Source organism: Mesoplodon bidens, assembly GCF_964165515.1.
Source record: "Mesoplodon bidens genome assembly, chromosome: 4".
Classification (NCBI taxonomy): Eukaryota; Metazoa; Chordata; class Mammalia; order Artiodactyla; family Ziphiidae; genus Mesoplodon; species Mesoplodon bidens.
The window spans coordinates 79,423,871-79,451,817 of NC_138160.1; the positions used below are offsets into that span (position 1 = coordinate 79,423,871).

Below are 27,947 nucleotides of genomic sequence, written 5' to 3' on the forward strand. Positions count from 1 at the left end.
TGTTCTTATGCACATACAAGATGCACAGCTGTAAGTGATGGCCTTACCAGGCCCTACACCTCAATTGCTTCTCTTCCTTTGGAAAAAAGCCTTTTACATCCTTCAGAGGATCCCAGAGACTGCCCCAAAGACCTTGAGTATTTTGTGCCAGAGAGTGTCAGGTTGGGGTAATACAAGGCAGCTGAAGCTTCCTCCTTTCTTTATCTTCTGATCATTGAGCTCAAACCCTCTGTTCTGGGGTAGCCAGAAAGAACACTATAAAAAGCCCGACTTGTACATCCCCCCCACAGTGAACCTATTCATGGCCATTATCAACACCAAGGAAACTTTCACTTTCCATGAGTCTCTTAAACTCACAGGTCTCAATATTTTATATCCGCTCCATCTAATTCCAAGGGTTTCTTCCTGAAAAAAAGCATACATATGCTGCAGAGGAACCTTTCACTACCACGCATTTCTCTATCCCTTCTCAGTTTCCTCTGCTTCTCTCTCCTACAGCCCCCAGGGAGATTTTTACCAAAAAGGACCAGCCTGCCGCTGAGGACTTCTCCCCTTCTCTAGACACACTGGGCCTGGTATATGGCTCCTGTATTCTTCTTGAGAACTATTTCATCTTTTGCTTTTCAATTCATGTGTTGGCTCTTGGTCCTGCTCCATGTCCAGCATCAGTAAATCATCCACCAACATTATATAACTCTTATTTTTAGACCTATTCATCCTATGCATCTGGGAAAGATGAAATTGCTGTAAGCCAATGAGGGTGTACAAAAGGAGAGAGATTTCCCAGGAAGCTCATAAAGCTTGAACTGCAGGGACCCACATTTGTGATCAAGGTGTTTAAGAACTACAATCTATCCCTAGAGTTATGGAGGCCACAGTTAGCTCTTCTATGCTCTGTGTAATAGAAATGTGAAGTCTCAGCCAAACACTCATCTGTGTTTTTAATGACATACAAAATCATGTCTGAGAAAAAAATAAGTTGGCTTTTCTTGGAGTTTCCTCTGTAGTCTTCCTCTTTGAGCTAGTGGATTGTCCTCAGCTGTGGGCAAGCATGTCGTATCAGGAACCAAAATGTTTATAGAGGAATGCAATACCTGCTGCATGACATTGGGTATCTATAGCTGGGGATTTCTTTTTGGTCAACAAAGCAGGATAGTTGCCCTTACAGCATTCTCTAGAGAGATCAGTCTTGATGTAATTGCTATTCAGGTCCTATTAATAGAGATGAGAGCAGTTTCACATCTAGACAAATTAAAGGACATAAGTTCTACTGTTACAGGTAGTTAGATCACTAGACAGAAATGTGTTGGAAGTATTTTAGATCCACTTAAATGTACTAGAATTATTTTCTATGCCCTTGGCTTTTATCAAGGTTCAACTTAACAATTGGTTACAGAATCATTTCTAAATCTTCTGCATAACCACTGCTGACTACAGTGCTCCTTTGATAACTTACATAAACATAGAGAGATATACATCTATGGAGAGAGTTCCATGTAGAGAGATAAACATATAGAGATACCTGTATTGATGTATATATCCATAGAGACAGAGGAGGAAAGGGGGACAGAACCAAATGTTAATAGTAGTTAATATAAGATAATGAAATATTCTTTAAACTTTGCTCTATTTTCCAAACATTCAACAACAAAACTATATTGTTTTCATAATAAGAGAATAATTTTTTAAAAGAACTAGGTAACTTTGGAAAGCACTGTTTTTTTTAACATTTTTATTGAAGTATAATTGCTTTACAATGTTCTGTTAGTTTCTGCTTTATAACAAAGTGAATCAGTTATACATATACATATGTTCCCATATCTCTTCCCTCTTCAGTCTCCCTCCCTCCCACCCTCCCTATCCCACCCCTCTAGGTGGTCACAAAGCACCGAGCTGATCTCCCTGTGCTATGCAGCTGCTTCCCATTAGCTATCTATTTTACGTTTGGTAGTGTATATATGTCCATGCCACTCTCTCACTTTCTCCCAGCTTACCCTTCCCCCTACCCATATCCTCAAGTCCATTCTCTAGTAGGTCTGTGTCTTTATTCCCATCTTGCCCCTAGGTTCTTCATGACCTTTTTTTTTCTTAGATTCCATATATATGTGTTAGTATGTGGGATTTGTTTTTCTCTTTCTGACTTACTTCACTCTGTATGACAGACTCTAGGTCCATCCATCTCACTACAAATAACTCAATTTCGTTTCTTTTTATGGCTGAGTAATATTCCATTGTATATATGTGCCACATCTTCTTTATCCATTCATCTGTTGATGGACACTTAGGTTGCTTCCATGTCCTGGCCATGCACATATGGTCACCTTATCTTTGATAAAGGAGGCAAGAATATACAGTGGAGAAAAGACCACCTCTTCAATAAGTGGTGCTGGGAAAACTGGACAGGTACATGTAAAACTATGAAATTAGAACACTCCCTAACAACACACACAAAAATAAACTCAAAATGGATTAAAGACCTAAATGTAAGGCCAGACACTATCAAACTCTTAGAGGAAAACACAGGCAGAACACTCTACGACATAACTCACAGCAAGATCCTTTTGGACCCACCTCCTAGAGAAATGGAAATAAAAACAAAAATAAAGAAATGGGACCTAATGAAACTTAAAAGCTTTTGCACAGCAAAGGAAACCATAAATAAGACCAAAAGACAACCTTCAGAATGGGAGAAAATATTTGCAAATGAAGCAGCTGACAAAAAATTAATCTCCAAAATTTACAAGCAGCTCATGCAGGTCAATTTCAAAAAAAATGAACAACCCAATCCAAAAATGGGCAGAAGACCTAAATAGGCATTTCTCCAAAGAAGATATACAGATTGCCAACAAACACATGAAAGAATGCTCAGCATCATTAATCATTAGAGAAATGCAAATAAAAGCTACAATGAGATATCATCTCACACCTGTCAGAATGGCCATCATCAAAAAATCTAGAAACAATAAATGCTGGAGAGGGTGTGGAGAAAAGGGAACCCTCTTGTACTGTTGGTGGGAATGTAAATGGATACAGCCACTATGGAGAACAGTATGGAGGTTCCTTAAAAAACTACAAATAGAACTACCATACGACCCAGCGATCCCACTACTGGGCATATACCCTGAGAAAACCATAATTCAAAAAGAGTCATGTACCAAAATATTCATTGCAGCTCTATTTACAATAGCCAGGACATGGAAGCAACCTAAGTGTCCAACAACAGATGAATGGATAAAGAAGATGTGGCACATACATACAATGGAAAGCACTGTTTTAACTAAAGACAAAGGGGACTTCACATAAATGCTGTACTATAGTTGATAAAGCTGTTCCTTATGGGAGTGAAGATCAAGAATTCTGGAACCACTGTACATGTAAGCTGGGATTGAACAAATAAGTAAATAGTGGCAGATGATGAGATCCAGTTTTCTCACTTTTGGGGCTGAAAGTTACAGATAAGCAAAAGAGAAGGCTAGAATGGACCCTGTAGAATGGATTAGAGTTGGATATATCAGTTTGAACTCACGTTAAGCTTAATATACAGTAATAATTATAGATATGTATATAAACATGGTTAGTATACATACACATATTTCCTAGCTCTGTCCTAGAAGCTATGACACCTCAGTAGCAATGATCACACCCAGCCCACCCCCCCAACCCTCAGAACTTGGTTTCTAATACCATTTTCCAATAAAAGGAATCAGGACTCCTTGAAGAAATGGCTAATTTCTAGTGCTGCAGCAGGTTATACATAAGATGAGCCTGAAGCATCTTGTAGTGCCAGACAGTAAGGGAGTGTTCAAAAGCAAAATGATGGGGGTATGTCAAAGGGAAACAGAGGCTGACCTGAAAGCGCTCCCAATGGCCAAAGCTAGAACAATTTGAGCAACAAAAGAAATAGTGTAGTATTAGATATAATCCAAAGTATAAAGTAAATATCTATGAGTTCACACTGATATAAATAAATAATTGAATAGATAAATAAGTAGGAGAGAAGAGACAAATATCCCATACAGGAAAACTCCAACTACTTTATGTAGATACTCCCTCCTCAAGGAAGTTGAGCATAACTCTCCAACCCCTGAGTGTGGGCTGTGTCTAATCGCTTGCTTCCAAAGAGTATAGAAAAATGTAAAATGTAACTTTACAGTGGAGGAACCTGACAAACACCACAACAGCCAGACAATTAAGATCAGTGTAATCAGTGATAAATCATGTTGATAGGGAGTACTCCTGATATGATGTTATAAGAATGACCCCTCACTTCTATGGAACTTCCTCCCCAAAATTCATAGTCCCAGACTAAAAAAAAAAATCATCAGACAAATCCAAAGTGAGGGACATTCTTCAAATACCTAAGCAATATTCCTCAAAAGTGTCAAGTTCATCAAAACACAAGGGAAGTCTGAGAAGCTTTTATAACACAGAGGAGCCTAATGAGACGTAATGACTAAATGTAGTGTGGTGTCCTGGATGGGATTCTGGAATAGAAAAAGGACATCAGGGGAAAACTAAGGAAATTAGAATAAAGTATGGTTTAGTTAATAGTAATGTACCAATGTTGGTTCATTGGGTGTGACAAATGTACCGTGGTAACATGCAGTTCTAGCAATAGGGGAAATTGGATGCAGGCTATATAAGAAATCTATACTATCTCTGCAACTTTTCCATGCATCTGAAACTATTCTAAAATTAAAAATATATATTAAAAATAATTATAAATAGATTTTCATACAAATATTTACTGACTCAGAATTCCTATAGGGAAGTAAAGAACAGAGCCAAGTAAACAACAAGGTGAACGTCAGTTCCACTTGCTGGAGGCCATCATGTTTTGGCAAGACAGCACAGTGCATGAAACACAAGAGCTTTAGCTTCACATAGCTGTGTTCAAATCCCAGCTCTGCCATTTACTGATTGCATAACCTTGAGCAAGTTACTTAATCACTCTGAACCTCAGTTTCCTTATCTGTTTCCTGTGGATAATAAAATGGAATACCTACTTCCTAGAATTATTCTGATAATTGAGTGAGGTGACATATAAAAACACTTAGCTTAGTGCCTTGTGTATGATAATTGTGCAAATAAATGCTGGTTGCAATTATTACATTGCATATATCATCATTATTAATTGAAAAATTTTAAACCATAGAGTATCTTTTGGACAGGGGCAAACCAATTTTGGCTGGATCCCAAGTCAGAAGCAATGTCCTGTCCAGTTGATGAATGTTTTAGATCTGTCCCCATTCAGCCAGCATTCTGGACATTCTCTAGACCATAAGACCATAGGATGATCCACAGCTGAGTAGTACTCTAGGAAAACTCTAATCCAGACTCACGTACCTGACTGAACTGGCAGGCAGAATTCACCCTGATGTGTTCATGCCTGAAAAAGGGTGCTTTTCCATTTCCTCAGGAAATATGAACTTGATGGAGATATTTGTTTCATTTGTGCTGATAGAATGCCTGGTTATTTGAAACAACTCCAGCATTTGCTAGACAACAGGGAAACAAGTTTGGGATGATGTGTTCATGGTCATGGATACACCAAACCCTAAGTCCTGTAGTTCCCATCCTGGGATAGTACCATGCTCATTATGACACCTCAGGCCTGGAGGCAACACAGGAATCAGTCATGCAATTAAATATTCTGGCTGGCAAGTGGATCTCTGGAAATTAAGTTATATTCTTGAAACCTGGCTGCTTCCCTCTAACTTCCATTTTTCTTCACTCACAAACACCATTTTTATTAATTTTCTAGATAGAAATTTTAGCAGCCCAATTCTCTCAACAGCAAACAGCTTGCCTCAGATTCTTAACAAAGCCAGATTAATCCTTTAATGTGTTGTTTCTATCTGGAATTTACCAAGCAAAGTTGTTCATAGGAATCAACTTTTACTTATGAGTTATTATATTCTTGTGATACAGAAGTTTTCAAATTAATTTTCTTATCCTTTCTATATGTCTTAATCTACCCTTCCCACTCAAAAAATAGTCATCTCAGTTTTCCTTAGGCCTGGCTGTCATTTCCTCTCTCAGCATGTCTTTTACCCATTAAGAACTGTTTCTTGAAGCATGTGTAGAAAGTATTTAGACCAGCTGATACACTGAGCAAACCATAATTCTTCACTATAGAGAAAAAGAACACAATTGGTCATCAACCTGACTCACCCAGGCTTCTACCACCACACCCAAACCATACGACACTGCAAATACTTTGGTTAGATTTAACCAAGAAAATAAAGCCATCATGCAGGGCAAGATTTTGTGTACCATTGTATGCCTAATGTGACCTCTCTCTGGAGTTTATAATAGTCTTGGTCTTTCTTGTTGATGATAACCTTACATTACAAAGTTAATGGTGATTTTTATTTTTCCCCTACATTTCTGTTGTTTCAGGCTCATATTGTCACATGTGGGCAATGTGCCCTTTTTAAGAGGTTTTTCAATGACCTGCAAGCTCATCAGAGGTCCAGATTTCCTTTTGTTGAGAAAAAGTCTTTCTTTGGTTATAATACTCAAAGTCGTTTTGGGCACTTGCATAATCTTGATTTTTTAACGCAATACATAAGAGATCCCCTAATTTCTGGAGAAGAAAGAGTTGAGCACATGCACCAGGGACCATGTGGAGTGTCCTCTCAACCCAATCTAGTTCCTCCTTCTCTGGGGTGGAATCCCAGAGCCCATTAGGATTTCATTACTGTCCCCCATTCCTTCCAACCCACAGTTGATTGGACCAAGGGTAGAGCTGACTTAAACTGACCTAAATGGGTTTGTTTCCCTCATTGGGAGGTAGGGAATGGATAAAGAAATGAAGGAGACAGAGAGGAAAACTTTCTAAGTGGCAAAAACTGTAACATGAAGCATATGTACCTGAGATTTGCTGTGGGAACTGACAACTCAGCAAGCCAGCCTGCAGAGAAAGGACATGGCAGGACCGCCAGGAGAGCAGAGATGAACGACAGTAGCAGAGGAGGCGAGTGTCCTTGCAGCCTCCCAGCTATGAGTTCTGGTCCCAAGTGAGGGCCTGTTGCATTCCAACTCTTTCATTCTGGTGGACCCTTAAATCCTTGGAACAAATCTGCCCTCCTTTTTGTTTTAGTACAGTTGGCTTTTTCGGTTACTTAGCAACAAGGGTCTTAACAAATTCAGAGCATCACTTGAAAATCCTTCCTCTCACTCTTGCACATCACATTCACCATTCTCTTTCTGAGCTACCATTCAAACCCATGCCTCCCTGTTTGGTTCCCAGAGAAGATAAAGAAAAGTTGTCCTAAACATTCCCTTTGCCTGGGTCCCTGCTTCCCCCAGTCATACTCACCCTTCTCTGCCGGAAGTCAGCTGTCTCCCACTGGGAGGTCTCCTCACTGGGCTGCGAACCCTGCTCCTTTCCCCTTCTCTGCAGTTTTCCACTTTGTTGCCCTGCCTGGAGAGTCTCACCCCCTGATTACCTAAACCTTGCATATACTTCAGGGCCCAGCAGAAGCCCACCTACCATGAGGCCTGACCAATCATGAGGCCCCACATTTTTTCCTTTTCTGATCTCCTTGAAGTTTCTGCCACATATTTATTGACACTGAAAAAATTCAGGATCCTGTGTTAGGTGAAGAATGCATTTACAAAATAGCATATACATTCCAGAGCTTTAAAGATTAAAGCTATGCATCAATAAATTAGCTGTGCGATAAGATTTGGGGGTAATTTTATTTCAGTCTTATTTTCCCAGTTCATGTTTTCTTAGTTATTTTTACATTAAACATATAAGGTACAATAAAAATAGTAAAAGGAAAAATCTACATTCCTTGATCTGTCTTTTAAGGACTTCCATAATTTGAGCAGTCTCAAAATTTAGAACAAACCTACATGGTCTTGAATTGTTTTCTTCTCATATATTCAGGTTGGCTTCCACTTCCAAATGTATTGCAATTTTCAGATTATACTTTCTTCTCTTTGCCTCATCCTGATGAGTTATTAATTGATTAACTTATTCTTGATAACATCTGAGTAAAGTTATGTAAAAGCTCATACTATGTATAAGTGTGTGCACTCCCTCTGAAGGATGTGGTAGTCAGACTTTCATTACTGGGGTCCCTATGGCTGCCATTTCTGTCACCAGCTTTTTTCAGGGGATACTTCAAGTAGCACATCTTACATTTTGCATTGCATTGTTTTAATACAGACAAGATGATCACATATCCAAATATATATGTCAAGTGTGAATTTAAAAATAAACAAATGGTATACAACTCATTCCTATGTCAGGAGGCTCTATGACATGGGGCGTTTAAGTGGAGGCATCACAGTGGACTTGCCCAAATATATGTTTTCCTCTTTGTGTTGGCAACGAGCTGATTGTATCTGTAGCTAAATGTATAATTGGATACTGTGGATTACTCAGTGGACTTTTCTGCTTTTTTTTTCCCCTTCCCTAGGGTTTTAACTGAGTACTAATTAATGCTTCAGCTATAATGATATAACTCAATTATCTTTGCTTTTTAAAAAGATCCCTGTGACCCATTTGCTTTGATTATCAAAAAAACAAAGGCAAATATCACAGCCAGAGTTGGAAGAGGCCTTAGGGTTGTCTAGACCTTTCATTACCTGAATCATGTCTTCTTAGGACCATCCCTGCCAGAGGTCATCTGACCTCTGCCCAGGTGACTACTGCAGGTAGGATTCTGTACTGGTGAAGGGTGTGGGCTTTGGACTCAGTTAAATATAGGTCTGAGTCACAGCTCTGGTGCTTAGCTGTGAGCTTTTAGGCAATTTACTGAATCTCTCTGAGAATCGGTATCTTTATCTGTAAAACAAGCCTACTATTCCATACCTTACAGGGCTATTATTTTTTAAAACGTGTTACAGGGAACTTCTGACCAAATGCACAGATTGAACATGTGTCTTGATCCCTTCTCTCCCCTGAAGCCCCACTAAAAGGAGAGTAAATGAATTTAAAACAAATAGGAAAGTTATAAGCCCACAAGGATAAAGAGAATAGAACAGGAGACAATTACAGACATGAGAAACCAACACATTCCCAGAAAATGGACAGTGAGTGTGGAGCAGTGGAAACTGATTTAGAGAATGGAGAAAGTGACAACCCGACCACCTACAGAGAAGCTACTGACAGAAGTGAGCCAGGCTGAATGCCAGGTTGAAGTTCAGAATTTGGAGGTGGGGCATGGGCTGGATCAATCGAGATGGGTGAGCATCTACAGATTGCGGTTAGCACCTCAGGCCCTTTCTTCCATCCCACACAGCAAGATAACTACCCCTTTCCAACCTCAAATGAGATGGAAGACTCACAAAGAGAAGGACCAGACTGCGGAGAGGATAAGAAAATTAGAGAATCAACTCAAGACATGCAATAGAGGGGAGGATATAATCAAATAGTGACATTTTTAAAAAACCTAGAAGAACTGACCAAAAGTAGTTTACACAGACACGAGAATCAGGTAGATAGGAAGTAGGTAGACAAATAGGTACATGGAAAATATATCTTGGGCTGATGGGTAGAGAAAGTGGAGGAGAGAACTTTGCACATTGCATAAAGTAACTTTGCAAAGAAGTTTTTGAGGAGGAAGCATGTTGGAAGAGGATTGTCTGATTATTAACATTGAGTGTCTTTCAACATGCAAAGAAAAAATACTAATATATTTACTTCAAGAAGCAGTATATTAGTCAGGATAGATTAGGCTATAATGCAATAACCAACAAACCTGAAACTTCAGTGGCCAATCAAATAGAAGAACATTTCTTTCTTAGGCAAAGTTCACTACAGGTCCATCAGCTCCCGAAGGCAGCTTGCTTTCAAGTTATCCATGCTGTTTTTGACTTATAATGTTATAATTTCAAGTTGAGGCCTAGGCAGGAGAATGGAGAATGTATGGAAAGTTCATAACCAGTCTTCTTTTTTTATTGAAGTATAGTAGTTGATTTACAATGCTGTATTGGTTTCTGGTGTACAGCAAAGTGATTCAGTTATACATATATATATTCTTTTTCATATTCTTTTCCATTATGGTATATTACAGGATGTTGAATATAGTTAGTTCCCTGTGCTATACAGTAGGTCCTTGTGGTTTATCTATTTTATATATAGTAGTGTGTATATGTTAATCCCCAACTCCTAATTTATCCCTCCCCCACCCCCTTTCCCCTTTGGTAACCATAAGTTTGTTTTCTATGTCTGTGAGTCTGTTTTTGTTTCATAAATAAGTTCATTTGTGTCATATTTCAGATTCCACATATAAGGATATCATACAATATTTGTCTTTCTCTTTCTGACTTACTTCACTTAGTATGATAATCTCTAGGTTCATCCATGTTGCTGCAAATGGCATTATTTCATTCTTTTTTATGGCTGAGTAATATTCCAATGTATATATGGACCGCATCTTCTTTATCCACTCCTGGGTTGATGGACATTTAGGTTGCTTCCATGTCTCAGCTATTATAAATAGTGCTGCTATGAATATCAGTGTGCACATATCTTTTCAAATAACAGTTTTCTCCAGAAAAATTCCCAGGAGTGGAATTCCTGGATCATATGTTAGCTCTAGTTTTAGTTTTTAAAGGAACCTCTATACTGTTCTCCATAGTGGCTGCACCAATTTACATTCCCATCAACAATGTAGGAGGTACAACCACTCTTTTATGCTTCAAACTGGTTAACGCACATCACTGCACTTCCAGTCAAGTGGCCAGATCTACTCACAAGGCCAATATAATTACAAGGGAGTCTGGGAAATGAGGGGCTTCACGTGGATATTTGGTGAGCGTTAAATGTCTCAACCACAGGCTGAAAGTGTGGATACGATGCCTGGCTCTGCCATGTACTGTGTAATTTACTTAACCTCTCTAACTCAGTTTCTTTAACTGTAAGATAGAGATAGTAACATTTAACTTATGGTGGTGTTGTAAGGATTATATGAGAATATCCAAGTAAAGCATCTAGAGCAGTGTCTGTCACAGAGAAAATTCTCAGTGACTGTTAGCTATTATATCCCCATCATTATTATCTAGCTTGCTATATCTACCAGGGTTTGGCTAATCTTCATTACCTCTAATAACTTGAGGTTTAGGTGCAGTGCTAAGGAAACATATTACATATGCATAGCATTTTATAGTTTAAGTACCCATAATAAATCTGTGAAGCATGCATGATGAACATAATTCCCATTTATTTAATTAAGAAAGATAAGAAACTGCTCAGTTGGGTCAAGGTCTCATCGCTGGTTCTGGGAAGAAGACTAGAATCCAGTTCTCATGACTCTTTGGACAGACTTGTCCACTGGCCCCAGACTGTCTTATCAAGGCAGAAACCAAGGTGGCAAAGGTTGACTGATCTGGGCCACAGAACAGATCAATGGAGGAGAAAGAGTTAGAAATCTGGTCCCTTGACTTCAAATATTTAAGAGAAGGTGGTCAACAACGGATCCTGGGAGAAGCGACATTCCCAATCCCAGGCACCAGTGGCCTTTCATGGGGGAAGAACCTTAACCATGCCTATTGAAACAAAATGTCTGAATGTGAGAGAGCCGCTAGGGTCAGGAACACACAGTGACAGAAACACAGTAATGAACTGTCCTTGTCAGAAACCAGGGGTGCAATGGGAGTCAGAGCTCATGGATATGGGGGAAAAGTTTTAAAACAAATCAAGCAGCAAGATACTGAACCTTCTTTTAGCTTAAATACATTTAGCAATTGTATAAGGTTAAGTTGTATGAAGTTGTCATCTCTGTAGGTCAAACATTTTGAATATAGGCAATTTTAGATAGTTCAACCTCATAATTGGGGTAGAGAGGTTTCTTCCCTTATGATGCCTCTTTCCTACAGCATAGTAATACCCATACAGAGCTACAAACACCTCCTAAAACATAAAAATGAATAGTGCACCTACCTTGTGCTGACACTCTTCTGAGGAAAGATTAGTGGGCAAGATAGATGAAGTCACTGCTCTATAGTCAGACTTGGCTTAACAGGCCATCTTTACTGAGTGTGATTCCCAGAGTCAGGGCTTCAGAGTCCATCCAACCTGTGATGATTCCTGGCTCTGTGTGACCATGAACAAGTGTCTCTATCTATATATATCTATATAGTGTCTCTCTCTCTCTATATATATATAGTCTATATAGATGTATATATCATATCCAACCTGTGATGATTCCTGGCTCTATGTGATCATGAACAAGTGTCCATATATACGTTCATAGTACAGAGGTACTGAATAAATATTCTATAAATTGTAACCATTAGATTTATGAGCAATTTGTTGAAAGACCCTTTTTTCAAAGATTTTTCCATTTAAAGAAAAACAATATCACAAAATACTAACTTAAGTGCTGAAACTTCAACCCAGAGAGAGAAATGAACAGGTTTGTGAAGGCAGGAATGTGAAGGTGACACCATAGAGCAGAGCGGTGTCGCTGACTGGCCCTGGTTCTGAGAGGCTTGAGAGCGCCAAAACCAGCGAGGCAGTGAGCTTCAGACAAGTTGTGAAAGAGAGTGTTGAAAGAATGGAAGAAGAAAACTTGAGTAAGAAGATCCAAAGCCTCATAGTAAATGTAACTTAAAAGGTGGATTCGGGGCTTCCCTGGTGGCGCAGTGTTTGAGAGTCCACCTGCCGATACAGGGGACACGGGTTTGTGCCCTGTCCGGGAAGATCCCACATTGCTGCGGAGCGGCTGGGCCCGTGAGCCATGGCCGCTGAGCCTGCGCGTCTGGAGCCTGTGCTCCTCAATGGGAGAGGCCACAGCAGTGAGAGGCCCGCGTACCGCAAAAAACAAAAACAAAAACAAACAAACAAACAAAAAAGGTGGATTCGTCCACACAGAGAGAAGTGACATCATAGCCCTTCTTCCTAAGAATGTTGTAGAAACACAACCCCAGTTGAAGAGGTAGTTACTCTTTCTAGACTAAATGCTCAAATCAGAATTCAAATTCACAAGAGGCATTTCCTAGTACAGGAAAAAACTGGAGAAGATCTGAGTCATTTTGAGCTGGGATCTTTATACTTGTGTCCCGCATTCCCCATCCTGAGTGTATTAGTTAGCTAAGGCTGTCATAATAACAGCTAGGGCTGGCTTAGAACAATAGAAATGTATTCTGTCATAGTTCTGGAGGCTGAAGCCCGAAAGAAGCATGTCAGCAGGGCCACGCTCCTTCTGAAGGTGCCGGGGAGGATCTGTCTCAGGTCTCTCTCCAGCTTCTGGTAGTTCCTGGGCTTACGGCAGTATAACTCCAGACTGCACATGGCATCCTCCCTGCGTGTGCACCTATGCCCCAATTTCTCTTTTTTATGACACCCATCATACTGGATTAGGGCCCATCTAATGACCTCATTTTAATTTGGTAATCTCTGTAAAACCCTATCTCCAAATAAGGTCAGATTCTGTAGTATGGGGTTGAGACTCCAACATACCTTTTTTTGAGGGACACAGAATCACAGAAAAACACAGAAAAAGGAAACTGATCTATTCATAAAAGTGCTATTGGCTTGAATAATACAAAGTGATACCTCTTGGAAAATAATCCAAAGTTCATATAAGTAAAAATCCTATTACAGCAAAAGAGTATTACAAAGGAATGAAGCTTCTTTGCCAGAAGGCTATTTTTACCACAGAACTATGCTATGTTGATTTGAAAAACAAGTCATGCTTAAAGTATGATCTTCTGTAACCAATGCCTTTAGAGTCTGAACTGGATCTAATTAACAAACACAATATAATGAAACCAAAAGGGTACTTTTGACTCTGCAGGTAAGGAGAACTGGGCTGTTAACAGAGTAGTTTTTCCTTCACAGTTCTCTGTGTGTCACTAGGCAGCAACGAACCACCCAAGTACCCTCCACCTAATCCCATCATAAACATGACAATTATACCAGCAGAAAAGCCAAGCCCCTTATAGAAACAAAAATAACGCAAGTCTCAAAATTATTCCAGAAGAAGATGGCAGGACAGGGGATGTATGTTCATTATAACTTTTCAATTGCTAGTTCGTAGCAGAGAGGCTGGGCCTCAGTTAAACTTCACCCTCTCAGTCAATTGTAATCACCATTGTAAGTCTTATAAAATATTTCAAAAAATAAGAATAATTTTCACATTTAAAAATAATTTGAGTGTGAGCTGGACTTAATGACTTGCTTCCAAAGAATAGAGTATAAGAAGGGAGAGATTATACTTTTCAGTGGAGAAACCCAACAAACACCACCTTACTCAAGTGATTGAGGTTACTATCACTAGTGATAAATCACATGGATATCAGGTACCCCCAATACAACGTGATGATAAGCCACTTACCACTGTAGTATTCTTCCCCCAAACCCACAGCCCCAGCCTAATCATGAGAAGAACATCAGATAATCTCAAATTGAGGGACATTCTACAAAACATCTGACCAGTACTCCTGAAATCTGTCAAGGTCATGAAAGCCTGTCAAGGAAAGACTAAAGAACTGTCACAGACCACAGAGGAGTCTAAGAAGATGTGACCATAGTGCGGCGGGCGATATCCTGGATTAGAACCTCAAACAGAGAAAGGACATTAATGAGATAACTGGGGAAATCCAAATAAAGTCTGGAGTTTGGCGAATAATAATGTGCCAATGTTGGTTTCTTAGTTTTGATGAATGTATCACGGTAATGTAAGATGCTAACTAGGGAAACTGAAACTGGGAACTCTGTACTATCTTTGCAGCTTTTCTGTAAGTCTAAAATTATTCCAAAATAAAATTTTAACAGAAAAATAATTTTATATTTAACAAGAATTTTCTGAGAATAAACACCCCTAAAATGTTTGAAATAAATTTTTGTTCATAATAACCATTTTTAAAGGTTTAAAGATAATCTTCCAGCAGCACATTCATTGCTTGAAGAAGCTAACCAACATGCAACCTGAATCTGCCAAGTAGAAAAGTGCTCCTGTTGTGAGTATCTTTCCAAAACCCTTGGAGAAGCAGCAAATGAAAGTGGGTAAACAGAAGTTTAAGTGAAAGACTTGTACTACAGAAGGATCTTAAAGTGTTCTTTTGAAATTCATAGATAGCCATCATGATGAAGACAGATTTATAAGGAAGTATTTTTTAATAACAGCTTAATTGAAATGTCATTCACATACTACACAATTCACCCAATTTAACTATGCAGTTCAGTGGTTTTTAATATACTCACAAATATGTAAATCACCAATCAATTCTAGAATATTTTTTATCACCTCAAAAAGAAACCCCAAACCCTTTAGCTATCTCCCTCCTGTCCTTACAACCTCCTTGCTCCACCAGCCCTAAACAGCTGCAAATTTACTGTCTGTCTCTATAGATTTGCCTATTCTGAACATTTCATATAAATGGAATCATATAATATATGACCTTTGGTGACTGGCTAGATGTATTATTTTTATCATCTCCAGATACACTCTGAAGACCAGATAGTTAAAGTACCTTAGAAAAATTTACTTTTATCATTGCAGATATTAAATCACTCATTTTGAAATATAATCTCAATCTCCACCCCCAAGATGTCATGCAGCCCATCCACATCCCCAGTCCATTATCAATGTTTGTATACAGCAAAGAGTAATCTTAGAGTAGTGGTTAGGAGCACACACTAGAGAGCTAGCCCACCAGATTCTAATGCTAACGCTGTCACTTAGCAGCTCTGCAACCCAGGGCAAATTATTCAACTTCCCTGGGCCTTAGTTTCCTTACCTGTAACATGGGGCAAATAACAGTTCCTACCTCACAAGGGTGAAATGAGCAAATACATGCAAAGTCCTTTAAAAATTCCTAGTACATAGTAAGTACTATACGTGTTTGATTTACTTACAGTCATTATTGACTGTGAGAGCCATTCAATACAAATATTATCACGAAGTGTTTAGACAGTTCTCCTGACCTCCTGATCTTATGTGATCAGAGACCATTTCAATTATAAGTGTCTTTTTAAGTTACCCAGTCTACTCCTTTCATCTTTTGAAGAAGGAAGGTTAGCCTGGAAAGATCCAGCAATGTGTTTTTATTCATTCCACAAATATTTATTGAGGACATATTCTGTGCCAGGCAGAGTCTCACGTTCTGTGAATAAGATTGAAATGATCCTTTTTGCCATGGAGTCTAATGGAGGATATAGATGAGCAGTTATGAGGTGGATACAAGAACATTAATATTCACAATGATTTTACCTCCTTTGGACCCTTTAGGAGGAATTGCATCATTGCAGAAGGAAACAAGAAGGGGGAATAGAACAAGAGAGCATCTTCTGGTTGATTTTTGAAGTGTTTATAGAAGAAGTTTCTGAGCATGGGGGGAGACAGTGGGAGTAAGATAGAGGATTTTTAAGATGTTTTGCTGAATGTTTAGACTGTGTGCCCATTCAGGCACTTTCAATTGCAGTAAAGGGATTGCAGTGAAGATTAAATGATTTTCGTTAGTTTTGGAACACTGGGCCACTGTTTCTTTAAATACAAGCCGAATTTAGTATTGAGCCATGAGGATCCTGGGCTTTATATGGGCTTAGACAGTTACAATATAATGCAGTGTTGGGGAAAGTTAAAGCTTTGGGAATGGGAAGGGAGGAGTATTTCAGGAGAAGGAAAATGAGCAAAGGCAGGAACTCTGGGAAGAGCCGGGTGTGTTCTGGCATCTGAAAGCAGGAAGGCATGGCTGGAACACAGTGGCATGAAGGCATGAAGCTGCAGACAAGGCTGCCCAGGACACAACCTGCAGGTCCTGGGAGGCCATGTTAAGGGATCAGAACGCCATCCTGTTGGCATCGAGGAGCCATCAGGAACTGTGAACGAGGAGAGGGATGATTTACACATCTCTAGTTAGTTGTTGACACCGCAGAGCATAGCGTACTACCTGTGCAAGCTGAGCTCTTTTCATGAACCCACAGCCACAGGATGGAAGGTTGCAAACCTAAGGGAAATCAGCAAGGAAAGCAGAAGAAGCTGAAGGCTTAGAGCTTCCTGGCAAGCAGATGGTGTAATACCTACCTCCTCACCAGCTGCCAGACCTACAGAACAATCTCTTTTGTTTTGTTTTAATACCACTAGACAAAACTAGAAAATAAAAAGCTTATTTTATCTTTATACCCATTCTTAGCAATAAAAGTGGTAAAGTTGTTGTTTCTGTATATCTGGATAGTAGTATTGACTGCATGGCTGCTGGCTGCTCTGTGAAACAAAGTGTTCTTCACTATTGCCTTCTTGAAGACAAACGCCTTTGTAAAAGGGGGGGGATTTAATAAAATGGGTAATGTTTTCAAACCTAATGTTCTGTTATACAGCAATTTGACAGCATACTTTTGCAATATTGATTCTCTCCTCCATTCTTTTTTGTTTTTTTTTGCGGTACGCGGGCCTCTCACTGCTGTGGCCTCTCCCATTGAGGAGCACAGGCTCTGGACACGCAGGCTCAGCGGCCATGGCTCACGGGCCCAGCCGCTCCGCGGCATGTGGGATCTTCCCGGACCGGGGCACGAACCCGTGTTCCCTGCATCGGCAGGCGGACTCTCAACCACTGCGCCACCAGGGAAGCCCCTCTCCTCCATTCTCTTTCCAAAGTTTTATGATGTTACATAGCCTTGAGGAGTGTAACAGATGTGATCAGCTGCCTGAATCCCCTTCAGGGATAAAAAGGCCCTACTCCAGCTCCTGGAGTGCCACCAGCTGAACACTCATCAGCCACTTGGGGGTTGCCACAGCTTAACGGAGACGCTTCCCTTCCTTAAAGCCATGCTCCCTCCCTCCTCAACCATATCCAAAGACTGGTTGATGCAGGTTTATAAAGGCTCAGCTCTCTCTTGCCAACCCCGGACATCTCTAAAGGGCATCACATCTTCGTCATTCCCTGAAGGATCATGTGAGGCTTCTACTGGATCTGTATCCCAGCTGAACTTCTCCCTTTGCCCATCTTTCCTTTGCTTCGACAGGTATTGATCCCAAGAGCACTCCCTAGTACAGCCCTGAAAAGCCGTTGTGACTCAGCCCTCTGTGTTCCACACAGACAAGAAGCAGAAAATTGTGTCATGTTAAAGAACAAGGCCTGAAGGTATATGCAGGTGTTTTACTATCTGGAGGGACGTGAAGAATGAGAAGTGAAACCTGAGGTCCCACCTACAGGTATGTGTATGACTCAAGTTCTTGTTTGGTAGTGGTGAAAACTAAAAACTACTTCATCTCCTGTTGATTCTCTTTCTTGTCTTCTTCCCCTGTCCCTCCAACCTTCCATCTCCATTCTTTCCCCCTTCCCCTACCTCATCTGCCATCCGTACACAAGCCCAGTGAACTGAGAAGCAAGGTGTCTTAGCCCATTCAGGCAGCTATAACAAAATACCACAGGCTGGAGGGCTTAGAAACAACAGAAATGTTTTTCTCACAGTTCTGGCGGCCAGAAGTCTGAAATCAGGGTGCCAGCATGGTAGGGTGAGGGCTTCCTCCAAGTGGTAGACGTCTTCTTGCAGCCTTATAAGGTGGAAGGAGCAAGAGAGCTCTCTCAGAGATCTTTTATAAGGGCATTAATTTTATTCATGAGGGTTCTGCCCTCATGACTTAATCACTTCCAAAGGTCTCACCTACTAATGCCACCAATTTGGGCATTACCATTCCAACGTAGGAATTCGGGAGAACACAAACATTCAGACGTAGGAATTCGGGAGAACACAAACATTCAGACCACTGCACATGGCAAGGCTCCTATGGTCTAAACATTGTCTCCTACTGGCCAGCACACCTTCATCTCCTTTACACACAGAACTTCACCACTGAAGCCATTCTTCTGGATAATTCAGGTCAGAAGCATGAAGCTCCTACTCAGATACATGCCTGTTAAAAGGGAAAGGAGACTCTGAGAGCCTCTGCATATTTTACTAATTAGTCTTTGCCTGTGTACAAAATTTTTTTTTTCTGGTTTACTTAGAAAAACATTACTATGGAGTGGAGCAAAACTTGTCTGAGAATCATGAGATGGCAGATAGGACAGATGAGTTTCAGCAGGATCAGAGGGCACTTGGAAGTCAGCCAGAAGGTCCAGGTTTTCTGGGGGTAACTTCCCCTCCAAGAGTGTAGAAAGAAATACAATCCAAAGTGAAGGACACAGTCCAAACTGCGGGTACCTCGGAAAAGTGCCCTGCCTTTTCTCAATTTTACCCACTGGCTGGTTTATCAAAAACCTCTCAGCTGTCAGAGTAAATGGACACTCCCTGCATTGTCTGACCCAAACTTTGAGTGACATTTCATACTGTGGGCCAGCCCTTCCTTTCAGAGGCCCTCCTCCTGGACCTTAGCGCCCACTTTTCCACTATCTTCCCTCTGCAGCACCTTCTCAGGCTCCCCTGGCTCCTTCTCTGGACACCATCCTGCCTTTATTTTTCTCATTTATACATTTCCCAATGAGAAGTGATGAGTTCCTGCACAACTACAGCAGTAATGGGGACAGGGGGAGAGGAGATATCAATGTGGAGATTATTCAGAGGAGGTTTCAACTAACTCAAGTCAAAGATGTGGGGAGGAAGCAGCCCTGAGCTCCCCCCTCTCCCCAGCCTGCCCACCCTTCAGTCAGAATGAGAAGCCCCTCCAGGGATCCAACAGCATTGTTGGAATACATCTGCTGGCCGCTGCCCTCATCGCATGGTCATTGTGGATTTATTTGTCTGTGTTTCCTACTAGAATGTAAGGTCCTTGAGTGCAGGAGGTCCCTGTTACCTCCACAGAACCTGACACATCGCAGGCATCCTGTTAGTGAGTAAATAAAGGAATAAAATATAGGCATCCCCTCAGGTTTTATTGCACCTCACTTTATTGCACTTTGCAAAGATTGCATTTTTTACAAATTGAAGGTTTGTGGCAACCTGACATCGATCAAGTCTATAGGTGCTATTTTTCCAACAGCATTTGCTCAGTTCACATCTCTATGTCACATTTTGGTAAATCCTGCAATATCTCAAACTTTTTCATTGTTATTATACTTGTTATGGTGATCTATAATCGGTGATCTTTGATGTTACCATGGTAATTGGTTTTGTTTTTGTATTTTTAAACTAAGGTATGTACATTACTTTTTTAGACTTGCTATTGCACACTTAATGGATTACAGTACAGTGTAAACATAACTCTTGTATTCACTGGGAAACAAAGTATTCGTGTGACTCACTTTATTGTGATATTCGCTTCATTGCAGTGGTCTGGAACCAAACCTGCAATATCTCAGAGGTATGCCTCTACTTAGAATATGTGCAAATAAAAATGTAGCAAAAGGTGTCATATATATTTAAAACGAGCTTCCCCAAGATGCTCAAATGCTGGTCATGGTATCAAAGTTCCAAATTCCTCACTGACTGCAAGAGAAAGTGAAAACCTCATCCTCTTCTTCAACTTCTTTGAAATTCTTCTTTACTTATAATCATTAATGTGCTGTTTAGCCTATAATTGTTCTGCTTATATGAGTTCTGACTCTTGAGCAAAGCCTGAAGGCTGAAGTCATTCATTCTCTTACAGATTTTGGTATCAACTGTATCAGGAGCATAGTGTGGCCGCTTAATAAATAAGTTAATACATGGATTGATTACACCGGACCTTGGACCAGAGGCTGCAGCCAGGTGGGTGGGCTCCACTTTATTTCCTGATCTGTCCCCACCCTTTCTTCTTCTGACCACATCCCACCAGCCAGCCAGCCCTTTCAAGCCTCCTTTCCCTTCCTATAATCCCCCAAACCCACAGAACCCCAAATTCCCAAAGCACATTTGCACTTATTCACACAGTTTGTCTTTCAGTGCCACCCAAATGATCATGTGTTACAAATGCCATATGACTTCAGCTAAACTCTAAGTTCCTGGAGGGCAGGAAATATGTATTTTAACCTTTATATCGCTCTCTCTATAGTTCCTTTCACTGTGCTTTACATGGACGCCTTTCAAAATATAAAACCAACTGGTTTAAGTTCAATTTTAAATACTCTGTTAGAAAATACCTCAAACTTTAATGCGAACCGTTCTTCCAGAGTCAGAATAATGTACGCGGGGATCCTGAATCTAGGCCCTCTAGGATCCTCAGTTAGATGCTTCCAGTTCCTGGGCCTGGAGGTGGGTCTATAATCTCACCCCTTTAGTTCTGTGCTTGCTTAAATTACTGTAGGTGTTTGGTCACAATTATAAAAGCATTTTTCATGCTTATGACATATTTTCCTTAATTATAAATGTAATTGAGGCCACCAATCAATTTTTCTTGAATGGACAATCATAGGCCCCATATCCAAGTTGATTCATTTCTACGTATAAATTCCTGTCCTACCGCCTGTTTGTTGGAAATATCGAGATACATAGATCGTAAGTGGAACCCTTTAAGAGGAATTGCGTTTAAGTCATTCCTCTCTGCTGCCCCCATTAAGAATGAGGCTAGCCAGTCCCTTGAATAAACGGAAATCAGAATCCCTAAAAATGAGAAGGGGGAAGGAAACAAGAATTCGATTCTGCCAAATGCCATGCACCATTGACCAATCTTTCCTTACAACCTGCCCCCTCTCTCTCCAACGGTCTAAAACACAACGTGGAAGACAGCAGTGACCCTGAGTCCCAAACTGTCAGTGCCATTGCAGGGTAACAAGTTTTCTTCTGTCAGATCTGGTCACAGACCGGAAGCAACTACAGGCAGACAATCGCTGCAGAGGAGCGTTTTCTAGTCAGGCTTGTTCTATTTCACTTCAGGCTTGTTACATTTCACAGCCCCAAACCAGGAAGTGCTGTTTAAAATGAGCCAAAGACAGAAGCAATCCAGCCTCCAAAACAAAATTCGGCAGCCTCCAGAAAGCCTATAGGGGTTTAAACTTGGGACTGTTCTTCGGTTTCGATTGAAACCTAAGGCTTCCTCCACATAAAAACATCATTAAACTTTCAACACAGACACAGACACACACACACACACGCGCGCGCGCGCGCGCACACACACACACACACACACACACAATTTGGTTTTGTTAATCCTCTTCCTAATCCAGACGGTCCAGGCTTGGGCCCGATTTTAGCTGGTAAATTCTTCTCCTAGCTAAACCAGGGCAGATTGCAGAAAAGGTGTCTAATTCTTGAAATTCTTAGGGTGGGGTATTGAGGCGTAGACGGGCCACGCCCGGGTCCCGCTCTCCGGTTGCAACTGCAAGCCAAGTCTGGGCAAGTCGAAGGAGGAACCCCGCTACCTCCAACCCCTCCTCTCTGTGAGCCACGGGGAACCCAGTAGTGCTAGGGTGGAGGTGGGGGCATCACTGGGAGAAGATTCGGGGCCAAGGGTGTTAAGTTGCAGGCCGGGAGCCCCGGACCGCTACAGCCCGGGCGCAGCCAGCGGCGGGCAGGAAGGGGAGGGCCCAGCGGGGTGAGGCAGAGCCCCCGCGCGGGTTCGGGGCTGGGTCGGAAAAGCTGCCTCACGGGGCGCGTCCGCCAGCCCCTCCACTCCCTCCCTCCCTCGCTCCCAACGCTCCCCACGCTCCCCGCCCGGGCCTCCCTTCCAGTCTGCGCTCCCCACGGCCTCGCCATGTCCCAACCGGGCCAGAAGCCCGCCGCCTCCCCGCGGCCCCGGCGCGCTGCGGCGGCCCGCCACACTCAGGAGGTGAGTGGCCCTTGTGCCGGAGCCGCAGGGCTGAGCGCAGGGAGGACCCCGGCCCCGGAGCCGTGGGCCGCCTCCTTGCGGGTAGCCTGCCTGGCCTGCTGCCCCCTGCGCCCCCTCCCGAGCCTGAGAAGGATTTAAGACTCAGAACCTGCCTCTGGGCAGGTGACGGGAGGTGGCTGGGTACTGCCGGGCCTGGGCCAAGTGTATTGGGCATGGAGCAAGCCAGATTGGAGTTGGCCTGCATTGGGAAAAGCTGATTGATGAGACTGGGGTGAAAAGCGGTTGAGGATAAAAGGGGAATAAATGTCATTCGGGACCCCGAACTGGGTGGGGTAGTTTAACTAAAAGTCGGGTCTTCCGCGTAAAGTCCGGGCTGCAGGGCGTGGCTGCCTGGAAGAATAACACGTCTGCCCTAACAAGCCTTGCTCCAAATTGGGCGGGGCGGGGTCAACCCGGCAGGGCAGGGCCGATGTAGGGCCCGCCCAGGTGCCTCCCCCGCTGACAGCCTTGGGGCTTGAAAAGCTCAGCGCCAGCCAGGTCCGGGGCTGGTGGAGTGCGAGCCCGGCACCTGCTGCACTGCACCCCGTGTCCTCACCGGGTTCTCCGCTGCGCGACTTAGAGCAAATCGGTTGTCGCCATGGCATTCGCAAGCTGGTGGTACATGACGGTAAACTGGAGCGATCGTGCCTGGGCAGGACCGGAAACGGAATGGGCTTTGCCTTTCTGGGCGTGCAGGCGAGGTTATTGTGCAGGGTTTGGCGGGGAAGCGTTGGGGACCAGGTGCGACGTCCTCTCATACCTTCAGTTTAGGCTCCGGGAGAGGCTGAGACCCACCCTGCGGTGGTATGTGCGAGCGAGCCCCGACGTGCAAGTCGGTGTGAGCAGACGCACCAGACTCAGCTCACGCTCACGGGTTGAATGGAACAGGAATTGTTGCTGGAGGAATTCCGCCCTTGGACGCGGATCCCTGGATGAACTCAGACTCAGATCGAAAGAGCTCAGATCTAGTATTTGTTTTTAAGTCATAAGTAAATCTCAAAACTTTTAGAGGCATGTTGTTGGACGTGCATTCTCCAGCGCAAAGAGGCAGCTGGGATTGGGGCAAGGAGAAAATCCAAAACTCCAAGGAGCAGAAGCAACCGAGATCAAGACCCTTGTTGAGAATGAGAAAGAGGGAGAGAGAGACAGCGAGAGAGAGAGAGAGAGAGAGAGCCCACTGCTCTGTACTTTATTACTTGGATGGGGGACAGAGATGTTCCGTTTGTTTAGTGCATTGAATGCTTGTTCAACCATCTAGGTGTGATATCCAGTCAAGCTGGTACTTGTAATGTTTTGAACCAGGAAGCATGATTTAACATTACGATGCTTTCCAGAAAAAAATACACAAATTTTGTGACAGAAAGAATAATATTTCTATCCCATTGATTTATGGTGAGAACTTAAAAAAATAGTTAAAGTACACCTCTCTTGGCATGTGGTATTGGGAAAAGCAAGGGTGTTGTAATAAGACAGTATTTAGAGAGAAACATGGTGTTCTAATCAGACAGTATTTAGAGGGAAACATTGTGTTGGAATTAGTAAAATGTCCCTTTTCAGCCAGTGGCCATTCACTGAGCACCTACTAAGTGGCAGACCCAGTACTAGCCTCGAAGTGGAAAACAAGACAGAGTTCTTGTTCTCAAAGGGCAATGAGTCAACCTTTTTGAACCTGTTTCCACATCTATAAAATGTGAGCGATAATAGATACCACATAAGGGTTGGTGAAGACTATTTACATTCATGAATCAAAGTACCATACCCATATACCTTTTTTTTTTATACAGCAGGTTCTTATTAGTCATCAGTTTTATACACATCAGTGTATACATGTCAATCCCAATCGCCCAATTCATCACACGACCATTGCCACCCCGCCACGGCTTTCCCCCCTTGGTGTCCATACACTTGTTCTCTACATCTGTCTCAACTTCTGCCCTGCAAACTGGTTCACCTGTACCATTTTTCTAGGTTCCACATACATGCGTTAATATACGATATTTGTTTTTCTCTATCTGACTTACTTCACTCTGTATGACAGTCTCTAGATCCATCCACATCTCAACAACTGACCCAATTTCGTTCCTTTTTATGGCTGAGTAATATTCCATTGTATATATGTACCACATCTTTATCCATTCGTCTGTCAATGGGCATTTAGGTTGCTCCATGACCTGGCTATTGTAAATAGTGCTGCAGTGAATATTGGGGTGCATCTGTCTTTTTGAATTATGGCTTTCTCTGGGTATATTTCCAGTAGTGGGATTGCTGGATCATATGGTAATTCTATTTTTAGTTTTTTAAGGAAACTCCATACTGTTCTCCATAGTGGCTGTATCAATTTACATTCCCACCAACAGTGCCCCGTATACCTTTAATGATTGGAAATTCCAGTTTCCCTTGAGATGTTTCTTCATGAATGCTTCCTACTACATTTTTTGGGTTTTTAAAATGTAGCATCTTATTGACGTGCTAAAAGCAAAAGTTTGCTTTGAGTCATTATTGTTCTAAGGTTCTTATCAAAATGCATCACATGAATTATCTGCAAATATGGATGGTAGTTAATATGGATGGTTTAGAGTTAACATCAGTCTTCTTCCAAATTCATGATTCTCTAAAGGAAATTATGCTGGAATATCTGGATGAAAATAGTTTAAATCTATGTTTTTAACCCTGTTATGTTTAGGCATAGTCTGACATTTTTTGCTAAAACTTCTCTTATAATCCAATGTTGGAACTATTCTAATTTTTTTTTTCTGCTAGTAGGAACCTCCTAGAATCAGCAACCTGCCTGTGATCAAGCTTTGACTTTTCCCAAACCAGTGCTGTTCAATAGAAATATAGTGTGAGCCACATATGTAATTTTAAATTTTCTAGTAGTCACATTAGCTGACAGGTGAAATTAATGCTAATAGCATATTTTATTTAACCCGCTATATCCCAAATGTTATTATTTTACATGCAATCAATGTGCAAATCATTGGGATACTGTACACTTTCTTTTTCATGTTGATTCGTCAAAATCCAGTGTGTATTTTATACTTAGAGTGCATCTCAGTTCACACTTGACACATTTCAAGTGCTCAATAGGCATTGAGTGGCTAATGGCTCCAGTATTAGGACAGTATAGCTCTAGACATTGGTTTCTAACCATTTTCGTTTGATGGCTGTGAGGGGATGACCACAGCCCATTTTGAGAATTAAATGAAAGTTTGTGGACCATTTTCCCACAACAAAATATACACATACACACACAAAAGCCCATCCATAATCCCCTAGAGATATATAGAGCCAATTTATAACATATATATATACACATAATTTATAGTATTATATACTATTATATATAATATTTATACAATTTATTAATACAAAAGTTTTATACAAAAACACACTATATATAATATATGTATGTATGTATTATGTATATTACATATGTCATGCTTCTGGTAAATCCTGTTATTAAAATATTTTTACTGGGATCCTTTACTGAAAAAGATTATGAATGCAATGACCTAACTTTAAAAATTTAGACAGAATAAGATAAAATAATTGAAAGATGTATCTATGATGTGTTTTGTTTAAGGGACTGCCACCTATAAAGCCAGTCAATGAAACATTACAATGTATATTTCCCCATTGAATACCATCAATATTATTGATCTTATCTTTTGAAGAACTATGTGGTTTCAGTAAAAAAAAAAAAAGAAAACTTACAAAGCTAGATTTGAAGAACATCTGATGAGCTTGGTAATGATGAAGCATGAAAGAGGGTAAATTTGGTTGGCTGACACCGGTAATCACATTCCTGAGTCAAAAGTTGACTCTAGTAGTCCGTGTTAATTAAAGGTGTTTCTTAGCCTAATTAGACATGTCGGTCCAGTGGCAGCGTGATCAAGGAGCTCAAGTCATTTGGGAGGCCCCATCATTGTCGCCAGCCTGGGAAGAGTGTCACAAGCCTTCCCTGGCAGGACAGACCACTTGACTACAGTGACTTTTAGGAGTAAGGAATGCAGATTATATATTCTGCAAAAAGGGCACAGGCTTTAGGGTGCTGGGAGAATGGAGGTCACACAACTGTCCTCTTTCGTTTCACAGTTTCTGAATTGGTTTGCAATAAGACTTAAATTAAGAGTATACCTGATGACATTATTCTTTAATCAATTTTGATACTTCCCAGAAAGTTAATTATATTCTACAAGTACTTTTTAAAGAATGATATAGCTTGCTGGTGGTGGAAACAGTGGGTGGCTAGTTGATATTCCAAGGTGAACTGGTGGGAAATTAGTTCTGATTAGGCTGTCTCACTAGCATACTAGATTTCTCTAAGCAACCCATCTTTATTCTATTTTTTCCTTGATGTTTTAAAAAATTTTTATTGTGGTAAAATACACATAACTTAAAATTTACCATCTTAACCATTTGTGGGTGTAAAGTTCTGTGGAATTAAATACATTCATAATTCTTGTACAACCATCACTACCATCTAGCTCCAGAACTATTTTTATCTTGTAAAACTGAAACTCTATACCCATTAAACAATAAATTTTCATTCAATTTACATATTTACATTTGAATACATAGGACTGTATTCAAGTATCTGTGTTCCTTATCATTTTTTTATTGTATTGTAAGAACATTTAACATGAGATCTACCCTCTTAACCAATTTTTAAGTTTATGGTACATTGTTGTTGACTATAGGTACAATATTGTACAGCAGATGCCCTCAAGATTCATCCATGTTAAAGCATATGTCAAAATTTTCATCCTTTTAAAATGGCTGAAATATATATATTTGCTTATCCATTCATCTTTCAAGGCACACTCAGGTTTCTTCCTGGTATAGCTATTTTTTGCGGAACCACCTTACTGTTTTCCACAGTAGTTGTACCATTTTACCTTCCTATCCTCAGTACACAAGGGTTCCAGTTTCTTCATACGCTTGGCAACACTTGTCCCACTGCCTTCTGACCTCTAACATCTCTGATGAGAAATCTGTTTACAATCTTATTGAGTATCCCTTATATGTGATAAATCATTTTTTATTGCTGCTTTCAAGATTCTCTCTTTGTCTTTCCAATAGTTTGATTGTAATTTGTCTCCATGTGAATTTTGAGTTCATCCTACTTGGAGTTTGTTGAGCTTCCTGGTTATGTTTTTCATCAAATTTGGAAAGTTTTAGGTCATTATTTCTTAAAAAAAATCTTTTTCTCTTTCTTCATTTTTTTGGAACTCTCTCAATGTGTAGGTTAGTCTACTTGATGGTATCCCTCAGGTCCTGTAGGCTCTATATACTTTTCTTTAATCATTTTTCTTTCTG

At 41.0% G+C, this 27,947-nt stretch overlaps 2 protein-coding genes across 34 annotated transcripts in view; both read left to right on the forward strand.

Moving 5' to 3' along the window:
- The window catches only part of LOC308615945 (uncharacterized protein), a 639,507-nt gene extending 618,926 nt beyond the window's left edge, over nt 1-20,581 (forward strand). For all 28 annotated transcript variants that reach the window (XR_014015644.1, XR_014015645.1, XR_014015648.1 and 25 more), the window contains 2 exons: nt 17,930-18,119; nt 20,493-20,581. The gene's annotated coding sequence lies outside the window, so the exon portion shown is untranslated. The remainder of the gene's footprint in view (nt 1-17,929; nt 18,120-20,492) is intronic.
- A 1,637-nt stretch (nt 20,582-22,218) lies between these two features.
- The window catches only part of CAST (calpastatin), a 123,256-nt gene continuing 117,527 nt past the window's right edge, over nt 22,219-27,947 (forward strand). For 2 of the 6 annotated variants that reach the window (XM_081231843.1, XM_081231846.1), the window contains exon 1: nt 22,227-22,589. In XM_081231843.1, coding sequence (XP_081087969.1) covers nt 22,515-22,589 — 75 coding nt within the window. In that variant the 5' untranslated portion in view covers nt 22,227-22,514. Of the gene's footprint in view, nt 22,590-23,122; nt 23,257-27,947 lie in introns of those variants that run through there. The other 4 variants (XM_081231845.1, XM_081231844.1, XM_081231841.1 and 1 more) reach the window with 4 other exon arrangements.